Source organism: Dendronephthya gigantea, unplaced genomic scaffold (assembly GCF_004324835.1).
Source record: "Dendronephthya gigantea isolate DGI-Jeju-01 unplaced genomic scaffold, DenGig_1.0 000038F, whole genome shotgun sequence".
Classification (NCBI taxonomy): Eukaryota; Metazoa; Cnidaria; class Anthozoa; order Malacalcyonacea; family Nephtheidae; genus Dendronephthya; species Dendronephthya gigantea.
Window position 1 is genome coordinate 130,908 of NW_021163048.1, and position 13,911 is coordinate 144,818.

Genomic DNA, 13,911 nt, shown 5'->3' on the forward strand with positions numbered 1-13,911 from the left:
TCAAGATTTCCTTTCACATTTGGAAGGAAACTTAACCGACTATGCTAATATACTATTACTATATATGCATTCCAAAACACGGAAGTATATTGCCGTCGCGCGAAGCAATATTATTGTATATATATAAATAGGCTATATAAGCATAACGTATAGAATTGCGATAATAAACATCCTAAGCTTTTATCTTATCATAAGACTATATTACTACCACTCTAAGATCAAATAGAAAAATGTTCACTGTGAGCAATACCACTGATGAAAGAGAAATTGAAGAATGCTACAGAACATACATTGTGACGAGACCGACAACGTCTTATATCATCAACAGTGTTATTGGTTGTATTGTAAACCTTGTTCTTTTCTTTGCTGGTTCATTTCTTAACGCTCTCGTTGTTTACGTGTTCTGGAAAACACCAAGATTACGATACAAAGTTTCCTATTTTATGATCATGCTTTTATCGTCAATTGATGTCTTGGTTACATTAATTCTCCATCCGGCAAATTTGTTAATGTCGATTGCAGAAATCACTGGAAAAGCAAAATGTTCCTACAAGTCGTTTTATCATATAGCAACCATTGTCTTATCTGGAATGTCTTTCCTAACTTTCTTTGTGATGAATATTGAACGCTATGTATCCATCGTTCATCCGATATTTCATCTGCAACATGTCACAAAGCTGCGATGTCTCGTAGTTTGCATCATGTTCTGGAGTTTGGCAATCTTCTGTGGTCCAGTTGCTTATCCGCTACGCTGGAACGTCCAATTGGTCATAACAATTACGGCTGTGGTAGTAATCCTTGGAACATGTTATATTTATATTTCAATATTTTATATCGCGAGAAAAAAGAAGCATAATCTTGAAAATACTGACAAGAGAAAGCAGGAAGAGTCCCAAAATACACTCACTACCAGTGGATCCAGAAACATGGATTGTATAAATTCCGTAACTGAAACACGTTCAATGGAGAATCTTGATAACATTGAGAGACAAGATCAGTCAGGTGCCGCTACTAACAACCAGGAACATGATCAAGAAGGAGAAAATTCAGAGAAGTCAAGCAAAACAGTATCATTCCTTCATGATTTACAACTTGCAAAGATGTACTTTTTGGTTGTGCTTTGTACCTTTGTCTTAAATCTTCCGAACGCAATATTTCTCGCAGTGTTTCATGATACCTTTAAAACGGTGAACGGCTTCGTACAATCCAAACAGTGGACAGTTACTCTCGTATTAATGAACTCTACAGTCAATTCTCTGATATTTTTCTGGGCAAATAAGAGGTTAAAGAAAGAAGGATTGAGAGTTATCAAACGTATTTGCAGACGTTGAATTAGGGACGCGGTCAATATGGAAGAACCCTCTACCGAAAATCTGCCCCGCCCATCGCCTTTGTATTGTTCCGGTCCCCGCTTTGAACACTGTATCTCCTCGGTGTTTGCCTAGAGACAAAGCAACATAGGCGATCCTATGATCGCTTCTATCGCCTAGGCTAGTAGCGAGGTTCAGATTTGACTCCACTCCACTACCACTACCGGCCATTGAGGGGACGTAAACCAATCAAATTCCAATCAGTACGAGCGCAATATGTCAGCGAGACGTGAAGTCAAATCTCCACCTCAAATCTCAAATCCTAGCCTTGTTCCCGGGCTCTTTAATAGACGTCGCGTGAAAGTACTAATCGCAAGATCGCAACTCGACATCACCGCGTTCCCCGCGCTTAGTCCATTTTCCGCGAAATTGATTAAAGAGCCTGGAAGCGAGGCTGCTCTAAAACGATGTTTTAGTACAGGTTAAGCGATTGTAACAGAAACCAGACACAGTATTAAAATGCGGTGCCCGCAATGCTCGCCTAGAAATAAAACGTCCGCTCATTTCTAACGACATCACCAACTTACATTCTCCTGTCGGCCGCACAGCCTGGTTGGTTGGTACATTAAGGTCAAAATTGCGCCGTTTTAAAATTTTCAGAAATAAAATATTTAGGCTCTAAGAATACTATCAAAATGAAGAGAAACGTGAGACGAATAAACTGGCGTAGAACCGGAAACTAGAAAAGCAACGATACAGAAGTCAAGGATTAAGCGTACTGCATTTTTAATTTGTTTAATAATTTTGAGCGATTTGTCATAAAGTTCGCTTATTGAAACTATACTTTAAAACCTTCGAAATAGAATATATTTGGCTGAAAGTACTATAAAATAAATCGCAATGTAAGACCGATCCACTTATTTAAGGACGAAAATTAAAAGAGAAAACCAACGATATGAAAGATATCAAAGACCAAACTTACTATTACTAGTAAAGTATAGCATAGTAATTTTGAGCGATTTGTCAACAATTCAATTTCGTTTGTCTTTCAAACGTCATAAATCGCTGCGAATACTCTTGTTTAGTAATATATTTAAGACCTGTACGTATAATTTCTTACGCTGAATCGAATGGTGGTATTTTTGTCCTTCTTGGGTGCATAAAAGCAGAGATACACGCAATTATCAGAGTTTGAGATTGAAATTGAAAAAAGAACGTTCCTTTAAAAAAGGAATTTGCCAAACGTACAACAAGTTTAATAGTAATAATTAGGAAAAAATTCCAAGCATTCCAAGTATGTGGAAGGAATTTTTACTTGGCGATTAAGGAAACGTATTGATGCGAACAAACAAACTCACAGGCAGAATATAATGCGGTGCCAAACTTGGCGTGGGCACCGCAATTGGAATTCTCTTTATACAAGCTTGTTGGGCTTTTAGCTTGGTGTAATCCTCTTAGCTTGGGTAATTCTCCTTTTAAAGCTGCCTTGTGATAACTGCACATGGTCATCCAACTTTTGAGGCATGCACTTGATAATTTCCAGTGAGCTGAGCTCCTCACTTTGACAACATATAGATTTTAAATGCTTTGCTTGATTGATGAAAAGAACAAACTGAAAACTTGAAAGGCCAAACTTTTTCCCTTTTGTTTATTGTGATCATATTGATCTTTGGGATTATATTGATCTTTGGGTCCCTAGCCTGGGGGGCTGGGGCAAATGCACCCATTTAGAGGCCCTTTCATTTATGGGGTATCATGGAATAGATAAACAGACACATATATACTACATGAAAATGTATTATATTGTCATAACAGGGCTTAGCCTTACAAAGATTAAAAAAAGAATAGCATGAGCAGGGCTGACTGATAATTTTCATGCCTAAGGGTTTTAGGACTTCACTGATTCTTATAAAATTTTTCATCCACACAAGCCACATGTTTTGCAAAGAAATTTTATCAGGAAAGGGCTACCACTAATATGGGCCAATCTGGGCCTCATTTGCTTACTCTGCTTACTCTGGTGTTCTAGAATGCTCAGGCAGTTAATTAAGAAACCCATGGCTAGTGTTCAGTGTTCTACATAAATGTTAAGAGTACCTGGTAAGGGAAATCAGCTTCAGTGGCGTAACTAGAACAATAATTGGGTGGGGGGTGAATATTCATGTATCCAGTTCTGCCCTACGGATTTCTTTTGTAATTGCAATAGCTTACAATAGAAATTCGTCGGGCAGAACTGAATATATTAATATTCACCCCCCCCCCAATTATCATTCTAGTTACGCCCCTGGTCAGCTTAACATTTACCAATGAAATAAAAATACACCAACCTTATCTATAAGCCAAAGAATATATATCAAGATAAATGCTGAGTTTTAACATGTGCTTTTCAGTTAATATATGTATAAAATACAATGCTATTAATTCCTCTTTTCAAGAGATCAATATATTATGTGATCTTATTTTTCCCAGTTTTGGAAATCATGTAATATTTTATATTTCTAATAGCTTACAGTGCTCCAAATACAATAAACAGTAGCAGATAATTTAGGAATTAAAAAATTCACGAATTGCCTTGGCCAAATCTAAACAGTTGTTAGGTTGCTGGAATGATTGGTTAGCGTATTCAAGCTCTTCTTTTGTTATGGCATTCGCATTCATTTTCGAGGGTAAAATTATTTCTGTGAGATCCTCCACAGTGAAATCAGCATGTGACTGGGAACCTATGATATTAACACTGAACAAAACAATTTCATGTTCGCATGAATCAGAGGTTGCCACATTCTTTGCATTTTCCGGTAATTCCTCAACACAATCGCTGTGGGACTGGAGAATACGAAACGGTTTTCCATCATTAATTTTCCTCAGGTTTCTCAAAAAGACACTATCATCACTATCATCTCCACATAGCTGGATTTCCTCGTTGTGGCAGATAAATCGTCTCGACGGATTCAGGGCGACTTTGCCTCCAAGGGCCTGTGCTATAATTTGATGACCAAAGCATGTTCCAAATACTTTTGGCTTTTTCAAATCATATGCTCGTTGGATAAAATGTTCCAGCCCTTTTATCCACTGCTGTGTTTTATCGTGAACAGAATGCTTACTGCCGGTAATATAAATCGCATGGAATGTATTCAACTCATCTTCAGTTGGAAACTCTCCTTCTTCGGCTTTGAAAGTCTTCCATACGCTATTTTCAGTAGAAAGCAGGTTTTCAACTCGTTTAGCAATACCTTCTGGGCCGCCCCATTTAGCTTGGCTATCACAGACTATAACACCAAATAACTTCTCACCAGACATTCTCGAAAATCACGCACTCGAAGTTAGTAACTTGAAGTCAGAAGAAGCTTGAAGACAATAAAGACAAGAGGGACGAAACCAATTCAAACCATATACTATGAACTGAATGGAACGAATCAGAATGTTACGAAACCTTTGTGCTGTGACGAACTGTTTATGTTTTTATTTTTATCAGATTTATAACTAGATTTATATAACAGTGTTTCCACTTAAAAAAAGGCGATTTCCGAATAGAAGTTCGATGCCCAGACACAGATCAGAGGTGGTTGCAATCTTACTATTTTGTTCAAAACTGTTGTTAACCAACGCAAAGCAAGCCTGTAATCTGATCTTCCTACCATTTGGTAAATAATAATAATAATTAGTCACTTTAAGAAAAAAAACCTTGGACAGGAAGCAATTATCAAAAGGGAAGCTCACCTAAATAATTTATTCCAAGTAAAAGGAATACAAACGATTTCTATCTTCTCTAAAATTTCATCTCCTTGTACATTTCTTTATTTAAATGAGAGCCACTCCGACAGGCTAGAATCAGAAGATTTGAAACAGTTTCTCGCTTTGTGCTCATAGTGGCACCTTGTGACTTCCCTTCCTCCACCCCGTAAATTTCACACGCCTCCGCTTTGCAACCTCCTGATAAGAAAAAGGGGGGGGGACGTTAGGCATTTTCAATGTCGGTTGGGAAATACTTTACTGGTATTACTGCCCGTGCCTTCAGGGTAATCTTTGTCTAACGAGCCTGAAAAGGTTATTTGGGTTAGATGGGTTATCACTTAAATCAGATACCGGAAAGTGAAAAAATATGATATTTTATTGCTTGGGATAAAAGCAGCATACTATTTTGAGTCGTATTTATCAGAGTTGGAAAACTTCTAGCCAGGCGCTTTTCCCTGCTGACAATCTGGTGTTCAACATATAATTGCCGTTTTAAATTGTTACTTTGATTATTCGGATTCGGAGATTCGGTGCTAGGTTTCTGCGTTTGCTGTTTATGTAAACCGATATATCTGCCTTTACTGATGATGAAAATGCGGTTCCGAGTACTGCATGATCCTCGTGCTCATGAGCGTTGATGCATGACCTGTTCTTGGTATTAGTATTGGTACTGGAAGTCGTACTCATTGGCTATTCTTTATGGTCAGTAATGAGTTACACGTAATACAAATACTTATATCCGCCGGTGCGTGTCTTCAAAGAACGTGGATGAGCACAAGAACGAATTATGAAAGCAAATGCGGAAGCTTCCTCAACAAATAAGTACGAAAACAAAACTTGTTCATCAGAGCTCTCTCTCATTCACCGCTGTTGACCTGTGAGTAGCTCGCATTCAAAATGTTTAATGTCAGTGAAGGCGAAGGTGAAGTTGAAGATTGTTACAGAACATACATTGTGACAAAACCGACAACATCTTATATCATTAACAGTGTTATTGGTTGTATTGTAAACCTTATTCTTTGCTTTGTTGGTTCATTTCTCAACGCTCTTGTTGTTTACGTGTTCTGGAAAACACCAAGATTACGATACAAAGTTTCCTACTTTATGATCATGCTCTTATCGTCAATTGATGTCTTGGTTACACTGATTGTGCATCCGGCGCACTTGGTAATGTCAGTTGCAGAAATTATTGGAAAACCAAAATGTATATACAAGATGTCTTATCAAATAGCAGCCGTAGTTCTCTCTGGGATGTCTTTCTTTACTTTCTTCGTCTTGAATATTGAACGTTATTTATCCATCGTTCACCCGATATTTCATCTGCAACATGTCACTAAGCTGCGATGTCTCGTAGTTTGCATCATGCTCTGGAGTTTGGCAATCTTCTGTGGTCCAGTGGCTTATCCGCTCAGCCTGAACACCGACCTGACAATTACAGTTTCGTCTTTAGTAGTCATATGCGGAACTTTTTACATTTATTTTGCAATATTTTATTTCGGGAGAAGACGAAGAAAAGGTTCGCAGCCTAACAACGTGAGACGGAGGGAAGAAAATTCAAATATATTCCTTGTCGAAGACTCCACTCACACAGATAATATGTCATCTTGCATTGCACCAGAAGCACTTTTAAATCCGAACCCAGATGTCCCTATGAAAACAATTAACATGAACCAAAACGTGTTAAAGCGTGACGAAAGAAAAAGGTCAAGGAAAACAGTGTCGTTACAACACGATTTACAGCTTGCTAAAATGTGTCTCTTAGTGGTATTCATTAGCTTTGCCTTGAACCTCCCAAATGCAGTAATTTTTGCCGTGTTTACTGATAGAATAAAAGCCGTTGACGGGCAAGTACAAGCGAAAATATGGACGGTGACTCTCGTGCTCATGAACTCTACAGTCAACTGTCTGATCTTTTTCTGGGCAAATGAGAGGTTAAGGAAAGAAGGACGGAAAGTTTGCAAACGATTGTGTAAATGTTAGAATTAAACGCACAGCACAGCATGGTGCATGTTTATCGATTTAAAATTAACATTTTTGCATATATGCATTTTGAAAATACCTCTTTTAACTTCATTTTGATATTAAAGTTACCTTCATTTGCTTTCATTTTGAAAATTGCATGAAGACCCAAATTTGGCAAATGAAAACTTGTATATAGTTTATAGAATTGTATATAGTTTATAGAATAAACGATTGATTGAATATTGCTTTTTTCATGCATTCATATGTATATAAATTAATTGCCTTTTGAAATGTTTTTATGCTATTGGGATTTTATTATATTTTTTGAATTCAATTGTTATATTTTTTATGAATTGACTGTTTAATAACGCATATATTCACGGCTTGTGCATGACATTTAGTTGAAGACCGTTTATTCCTCTGGTACCGCGCTAAATAAATGTCGCAAATGCTAGATTGGAAAATTAGATTGATGTTGCAGTCAGTCGCTACGTTTAATAAAAAGGTTACTTTTTATGATTTAATCGACCTAATATATTGCTTGGTTTACACCATACTACAAACCTACATCAAGCTGACCGCTGACCTAACCAAGCAATGATATAGATTGGATGGACTTCGGCTTTTCAACGGTTTTTCAGTTATAACAATTTATAAACTTTATATGCATGTAAACTTACTTGGTTCCTATGCTTTCGATCTGTTTCAGATAATATATGACGTGTAATATACGTCCAATATAACCAGGGGGGGCATACAGCGGGGCAACAGTCTTCAAACAACTTTGCATCAAATGTGTTGGCGTATAACTGAACTCCCTAAAATAGACAAAAACATGCACTTTTTGATGTTTCGACCTAACGGCCCTCGTCAAAAGAGTTAGTATGAGTACTAGAAAAATTCTAGTGTATTTGTCTTTTTCCAAGTGTTTTTGTCTATTTTAGGCAGTCGTTATACGACATTTAATGCCATGAGTTATACAAACTGGCTTTACTAACCCTTGCTGTATTTCTTATTAATATAGTTCCTTGTCAAGTACCACGAGAGGTATGGGAATGAAAGGACTTTTAGTTTTGCAATTCCCCGCTGATATATTGCTAAAATTGCAGTAATTGTTCATAAACTATTGTTCCCCCCCCCCCCCTGTAATCTCCGTGCACACAGCCACACACATGTAGCCCTTATGCATATCGATACACGTTTTTTAACTTTCTCTCCAGACGAAATGACAAAGTGATCGTCTTTTCTGACAACGTGTTTGCCTTGAAGAGTTACGCTGTCAAAATGAACAGGTAAGACACGCTCGTATCGCTTTCAGACGGCGTATCGCTTTCAGCCTACTGTATAATTATCACATCGAAGAAGGCAAAATTCCGGACATTTTTATCGCTCAACGGTAGAGCCTCTACCCTTCATTGACACGGTTCAAAATCATGAACAAAAAGATTAACAATATACACAAAACGTGTTTCTGACATTCAGTTTGGTATTTTACCAACCGGCTAATCTTTTGGATTTCTAAAAAGGGGTTAAGATGCTCTGCATATCATTATATATTTGGTCCTTCAATTGCTTTACCAGTGATTGCAGGAATTAAGATTGCAGTGGATTAAATGCACCAATTATTCATCATGCCAAATTCATTCTGTTTTATATAGACCATATATTTACGGTCCGACGTCGCAAGGAGAAAGAATGCAAATTCTGCAAAACTTTCAACATAATCCACTAGTCAACACAATATTCATATCAAAAGTATGTATTTTCTTCAGAGTATATATACCAGCGGCCTGCAAAGCAGCCTTGTAGGGTTGTTCGTGGCCTCTGCCCCTTATTGTTCCAGGCATGTTTAGAGCTCAGATGACTAAGTATTTGTGCAAGGTACGTTTGGTGAGAGCAAGTTGGTGCATGTGTATAATGAAAACACAACAGAGAAATATATTTACAGTACAATATATCGATAGTTTTTACCTGTGTCATAAATCCGACACACTCGTGTTCAACTGAGTGGAAAATCAATAATTTTTATGGTCTGATGGACAGCGGAACTTTGAAGTGACACCAACATGGCTACTCTTTGCCCTTTTCACTTTGTTGCACCCGTGGTTGCACGCACTGTAGAGTTATTTGCATGGGTATCTGTATTAGTGAAAGTGCCAAGATCACTTCCTTCCAAAATTAAACGAGTTTGATATCCTGTGCATTTTAGTTACATTAATGTCATGCATGGACATTTTCATATTTAGACGACATATTTCATGGATAGACGACAAAAATTGGACGAATGCGAAAATGAAATGAACAAATATTTCGTCTGATATTTTTATCGCTGATTTTTGTCGTCTTCATTATTCACTTGTAGGTTGGAGATAATTCTTTTGATTTACCCGAGGCTAACGTTCTAATTCAGGTTGGTAACAAATCATTCTCCTACCAGAGTTGGTGTCAAATTATTCTGCATTACTTGTACCAAAGCCATTACTCGTACCCAGAGCCATTGCTCGTACTCAGAGCCATTACTCGTACCCAGAGCCATTGCTCGTACCCAGAGCCATTGTTCGTACTCAGAGCCATTGCTCGTACCCAGAACCATTACTTGTATCCGTAGTTTTTATTCATACCCAGAGCCATTACTCGTACCCAGAGCCATTACTCGTACCCCGAGCTATTACTCGTACCCAGAGCCATTACTCGTACCCAGAACCATTACTTGTATCCGTAATTTTTATTCATACCCAGAGCCATTACTCGTACCCAGAGCCATTACTCGCACTCAGAACCACAGCGCTATGACTTGTACACATGGCCCTTACTCGTACCCAGAGCCATAACTCGTACCTATAGAGCCGTAAATCATGTGCATTAAGAATTTATCTGCTGAGTGGTAGTATATACATGTTCGTACGTCCTATAGTATGACTCGTTATGACTGAATATATTGGATCGTAACACTGGTGGATTCACTGCAGGTTTCTTTTTCAGGTTTCGTCTCACGGTGGATCTCGTAGACAGGTACTCGCGCACTGCAAGCAAGCACGTTATCGACACAGCCCCAGTACATGATGTCACTTTCACCTTATGATATGCGTATTCTAAACAACTTCTGTTTTATTTAAACAGGAAGCCCAACGTTTAGGCCGAATCCTGCGAGCGAAGAAAGGTATATATCTGGTCTTTTAATTTTTGCATGTATGTCTACGCGTTCTGTACGTTTCCAATTACATTGTCATATTTTTTGATCTTTAGATATGATTGCTGAAGAATACAACGCTTTCTTTTATACTTTGGTATCAACAGTGAGTTCATACGTGATGTTGTTAGAAAAAAATTATGTAGACTACGAAATAATTAGAATGAAAAAGAAGAAAATTGATCAAGAGAAAGTTAGTGACTGAAAGAAACAAAGAATAGCATTCTGACATTTTGTGAAAATCACACTACATTGAGTTCCACATTTTTTATAGGACACCCAAGAAATGTTTTATTCTGGGAAACGACAAAGATTTTTGATAAACCAGGGATACAGTTTCAAGGTATACTGCATATATATTATTGACATCGGTTCCCTAATTTCTGGATTTAAAATTGACACCCAACAAATCATTTTTTTTAGGTTATAACGAAACTGGCTGGTATGGACGAGGTCCGTACTTTATTCTGTTGTCTTTTCTGAACAAAAACCCATGTAGCTACGTTATTATACGAGTCATGCAGATATTTTTACCTAATTATCCTAGGAGAATTTAGCCTATGCAACCAAACGAGACCAGCAAGAACTGCTCCAAAAGGTTTCTTTCACGCTCTTTTTGTGTTGAACATATGTTGGAACATTTCAATTATGTAAAATTGCATGAGAAATCTGCTCATCCTTCCTTAGGTATTGGCAGCCAGTGACGCTGATGCAGATGAAGAAGGGGACGCTCAATCGCGATCATCATCGCAAGTAAGAATGATTTGCATTCATATCTTGAACAAAATTAGCCACAGTTTAACCGAATGTTCTGTTCGAGCAATATATATTGCAAAGTTTATTCGCTAAAATCTGCAGACCGATGTTAAATGCACTAAAAATCGCAGGTGTAAACGAGCCTTTAGGATCCGTTTTCTTCGTATAATTATAGATCATCGATTTAATTTATTCAGGGTTACTGTGGCGGAATAGTCAAGTTAGCATGCACAGGGCTGCCATTTATTGATCCTACAAGGTTTTCATATACGTCATGCACTCTCATTTTTATTATCACAGAACTCCAGTGCTGTTGTTCGACGAACTGGTTCAATGGCATCTTTATCTGGAGCAGACAGCATGGTATACCTTGAGTATCGAAAGCCAAATAAAGACAGACATCCTTTATTTAAAAAACTTCGAAAATAATCTACATCGATCAACGATTCGTACGTATGCATATATATTTATATATATTGCATGATGATGTTCCTTCCTTAATTGTGGATAATTTTGTGAGATAACAAAGTGCATCAATAAAGTATGAACTAAGCTGTATAGGGTGTAGTTATTCCCCTCTCACATACCACCCCCCCTCCCTATACGCAATACAACGGCCAAACATACAAATGTATTATTATACCTTAATATTATATTAAATTTAACGGGCATTGCGGTGTATTTTGCGGGCTAAAATGATAAATTTGCCAGGTTGAAATATGTTTTAGCCCGTTGATCCAAGGCAATCAGAAGAATGACTAAAGTGTTTACCCATCCTTGCAGAACACATTTTAGAGTTCAGAGTCGGGCCAAAAACACATTTATGCCCGCGAAGGATGGCTTTAGCACATATAGGAAAGGCGTGGTTAGTTATGAAAAGCGGATTTGCGAGGTCTGTGTAAAAGGGAAGTGCAAAATAAAAAAGGAATAATGAGTAGACTGCATGGTAACTCTTGGAATATTGAAAATTAAACGAAATATCGTAAAACATAGCCCTTTTATAGTATATTATGGACTCATTAAAACGTCCCATGTCACTATCTCTTTACTAAATTAATTACTGTCTTCGTAAAGTCGCTAAAAACCTATAGAATTCAGTAATGTGTTTCCACTATCATACTCCCTTTTTATCTGTCACATCACTGCAATATCCCACATATCATATATATACCTGATCTTATATATGCATGCTTACTCTTATATAATAGTAATGGTAGAACTATAGTTAATAACACCTCAGAGTCGGTTATTTCTTCTCCCCATCTCGTTTTCTGCGAACTTTTAATTTGGAGGTTCGTACATTCATTTGCAGCTGTGCATGCAAAGCGTCGTATGTTGACTGTATGATGTATGTGAGAACATCAAGGTACTTCGTATATATATTTATACAATTTATACAATGTAGAATATATATGTGATGGTTTTAATGTGGTGAAAACAGGGAGAGGAAACTAGAGTTACTTCTGATGTGAATGCAGCCCTCGTTTTCGCCTCCTGGAGCGGATTCTGGAAGGAAAAAATGTATCATAGAATACGGTTCCATTACTGTATTGATCACACAATGAAAGAGGTTTTGGCGGGAGTTTTGGAAAAAGTAGAAATAACAAAACAAACATAATTCTAAGCTAAACTTATTTAGACTGTTGACCATGCAAGCTCATTTAGTTCGTCGAGGATAGTGCATTAGGATTATTTAATAAACAATTCAGGATCGTCATCGCGACATTCACAACCAAAACAAAAAACTTTAGTTTTTCGAAACCATATATGTCTTGATATAGATAAAAAGACTTAATACGAAACTTGAGATTTAACCTCTGAGTAGATTTTTATGAAAAAAAGCCAGCAAGTTGGTTTTCTCTTGTGAATACATCGGATCTAATTCCGGCGAGCTTCCAGGTTAAGCTGTCATGCAGATAACAGCATAAGAGCGTTACTCTTTGATGTAAGTAGTATAAAGATAGCACCTTCACACACTATATAAGTCTATATTACATGCAGCTGCTATGTCTCCTCAAAACGTACTCATAACGTTGTGAGAAATCATACCGAAATTCATTTAAACTTTAACTACATGCATTCAGACAAGGTAGTCCTTCAAAAACCTCAAGCGTTCAACTATGAGAACATGAAGAATGAGTCACCTGTGTGTTATAGCTTTTACTTGCAAAGCGAACTTTTCAATTTGGCAAGTCTAAATAAGCAAAGCGCTCAAAGACGTTCACGTTTTGTGTGTACAATATTTATTGACAAAGTTGTATATGCAGCAATGTAAATATTATAAACGACATTGTTTATGATTTGTCTCTCAGGCACTTACCATGTACACCGATGCATTCCTCCCAGAGTGTATTCTTTAAATCAGGAAACTGGTGATAAAGGCAGTCATGTTTAACCGGAGTCCTGTTCTCTTCCAAACTTATAAACTCGTTCGGTCGCGATGTTTCCATTTGTACTGTGTTCAGTAATTCTTTTCTTTCCTCGTAATCTTTAAGTAGTGTCCGAAGGTGATCAATCCATTTTGAAGCCAAACGTAGAATCTCAATTTTGGAGATATCGATTTGAGCAAGAGGCAAAGAATTTTTTAGTTGCACAAACGCACGATTGACCCCCTGGATGCGCCGGCGTTCTCGGGCATTTGCAGCGCGCCGCTGCCGGCTCACACCAGTCAACATTCTCTTCTTACGGCGTTTACGACGGCGAGATGCATCATCCTGCTTTTCATTTGCCTCCACAGAAGAACTTTCATCGCTAAAGCTCTTCAAGATTTCCTCGGCTTCACGACTCGCCTCCTCAATATTTACCTCGTCGTACTCGCAAATGCAATCTTCCATGTTGCTTTGCCGAGACTAACTGTTGCAGTTTCTTACAACCAATCGATCCTGTCAATGCAATTGAACACCGAACTATTAATAGTGAAGTAAAAAGTATCTTTTCATGCAATCTTGCTTGGAACTTGTG

General features: G+C 37.6%; 4 protein-coding genes across 7 annotated transcripts in view; 2 read left to right on the top strand and 2 right to left on the bottom strand.

Moving 5' to 3' along the window:
• The window catches only part of LOC114526433 (general transcription and DNA repair factor IIH helicase subunit XPB-like), a 45,146-nt gene extending 33,747 nt beyond the window's left edge, over positions 1-11,399 (top strand). For all 4 annotated transcript variants that reach the window (XM_028548031.1, XM_028548032.1, XM_028548034.1 and 1 more), the window contains 12 exons: positions 8,029-8,051; positions 8,225-8,296; positions 8,663-8,759; positions 9,367-9,414; positions 9,987-10,016; positions 10,125-10,164; positions 10,251-10,300; positions 10,469-10,537; positions 10,618-10,647; positions 10,742-10,792; positions 10,882-10,947; positions 11,251-11,399. In XM_028548031.1, coding sequence (XP_028403832.1) covers positions 8,029-8,051; positions 8,225-8,296; positions 8,663-8,759; positions 9,367-9,414; positions 9,987-10,016; positions 10,125-10,164; positions 10,251-10,300; positions 10,469-10,537; positions 10,618-10,647; positions 10,742-10,792; positions 10,882-10,947; positions 11,251-11,379 — 705 coding nt within the window. In that variant the 3' untranslated portion in view covers positions 11,380-11,399. The remainder of the gene's footprint in view (positions 1-8,028; positions 8,052-8,224; positions 8,297-8,662; positions 8,760-9,366; positions 9,415-9,986; positions 10,017-10,124; positions 10,165-10,250; positions 10,301-10,468; positions 10,538-10,617; positions 10,648-10,741; positions 10,793-10,881; positions 10,948-11,250) is intronic.
• LOC114526438 (gamma-glutamyl peptidase 4-like) lies at positions 3,597-4,760 on the bottom strand. Its single transcript, XM_028548038.1, has one exon. The coding sequence runs from the start codon at positions 4,605-4,607 to the stop codon at positions 3,855-3,857; it is 753 nt and encodes a 250-aa protein (XP_028403839.1). The 5' UTR covers positions 4,608-4,760; the 3' UTR covers positions 3,597-3,854.
• Positions 5,446-7,229, top strand: LOC114526437 (thyrotropin-releasing hormone receptor-like). Its single transcript, XM_028548037.1, has one exon. It carries the CDS (start codon positions 5,940-5,942, stop codon positions 7,020-7,022), a length of 1,083 nt encoding a protein of 360 aa, XP_028403838.1. The 5' UTR covers positions 5,446-5,939; the 3' UTR covers positions 7,023-7,229.
• A 966-nt stretch (positions 11,400-12,365) lies between the features above and the next one.
• On the bottom strand, positions 12,366-13,826 carry LOC114526439 (transcription factor 21-like). Its single transcript, XM_028548040.1, has 2 exons — positions 13,271-13,826; positions 12,366-12,456 (listed from the first exon to the last, which is right to left on the bottom strand). Exons 1-2 carry the CDS (start codon positions 13,782-13,784, stop codon positions 12,374-12,376), a joined length of 597 nt encoding a protein of 198 aa, XP_028403841.1. The 5' UTR covers positions 13,785-13,826; the 3' UTR covers positions 12,366-12,373.
• Positions 13,827-13,911: the final 85 nt, after the last annotated feature.

Excerpts from the sequence above, each read along its gene's own strand:
- LOC114526438 (XM_028548038.1), bottom strand. The coding sequence starts at position 4,607 with ATGTCTGGTGAGAAGTTATTTGGTGTTATAGTCTGTGATAGCCAAGCT.
- LOC114526437 (XM_028548037.1), top strand. The coding sequence starts at position 5,940 with ATGTTTAATGTCAGTGAAGGCGAAGGTGAAGTTGAAGATTGTTACAGA.
- LOC114526439 (XM_028548040.1), bottom strand. The coding sequence starts at position 13,784 with ATGGAAGATTGCATTTGCGAGTACGACGAGGTAAATATTGAGGAGGCG. Across the intron at positions 12,457-13,270 it reads GGAATGCATCGGTGTACATG|AATCCGCTCCAGGAGGCGAA; the intron begins GTAAGTGCCTGA and ends TTTTCCTTCCAG.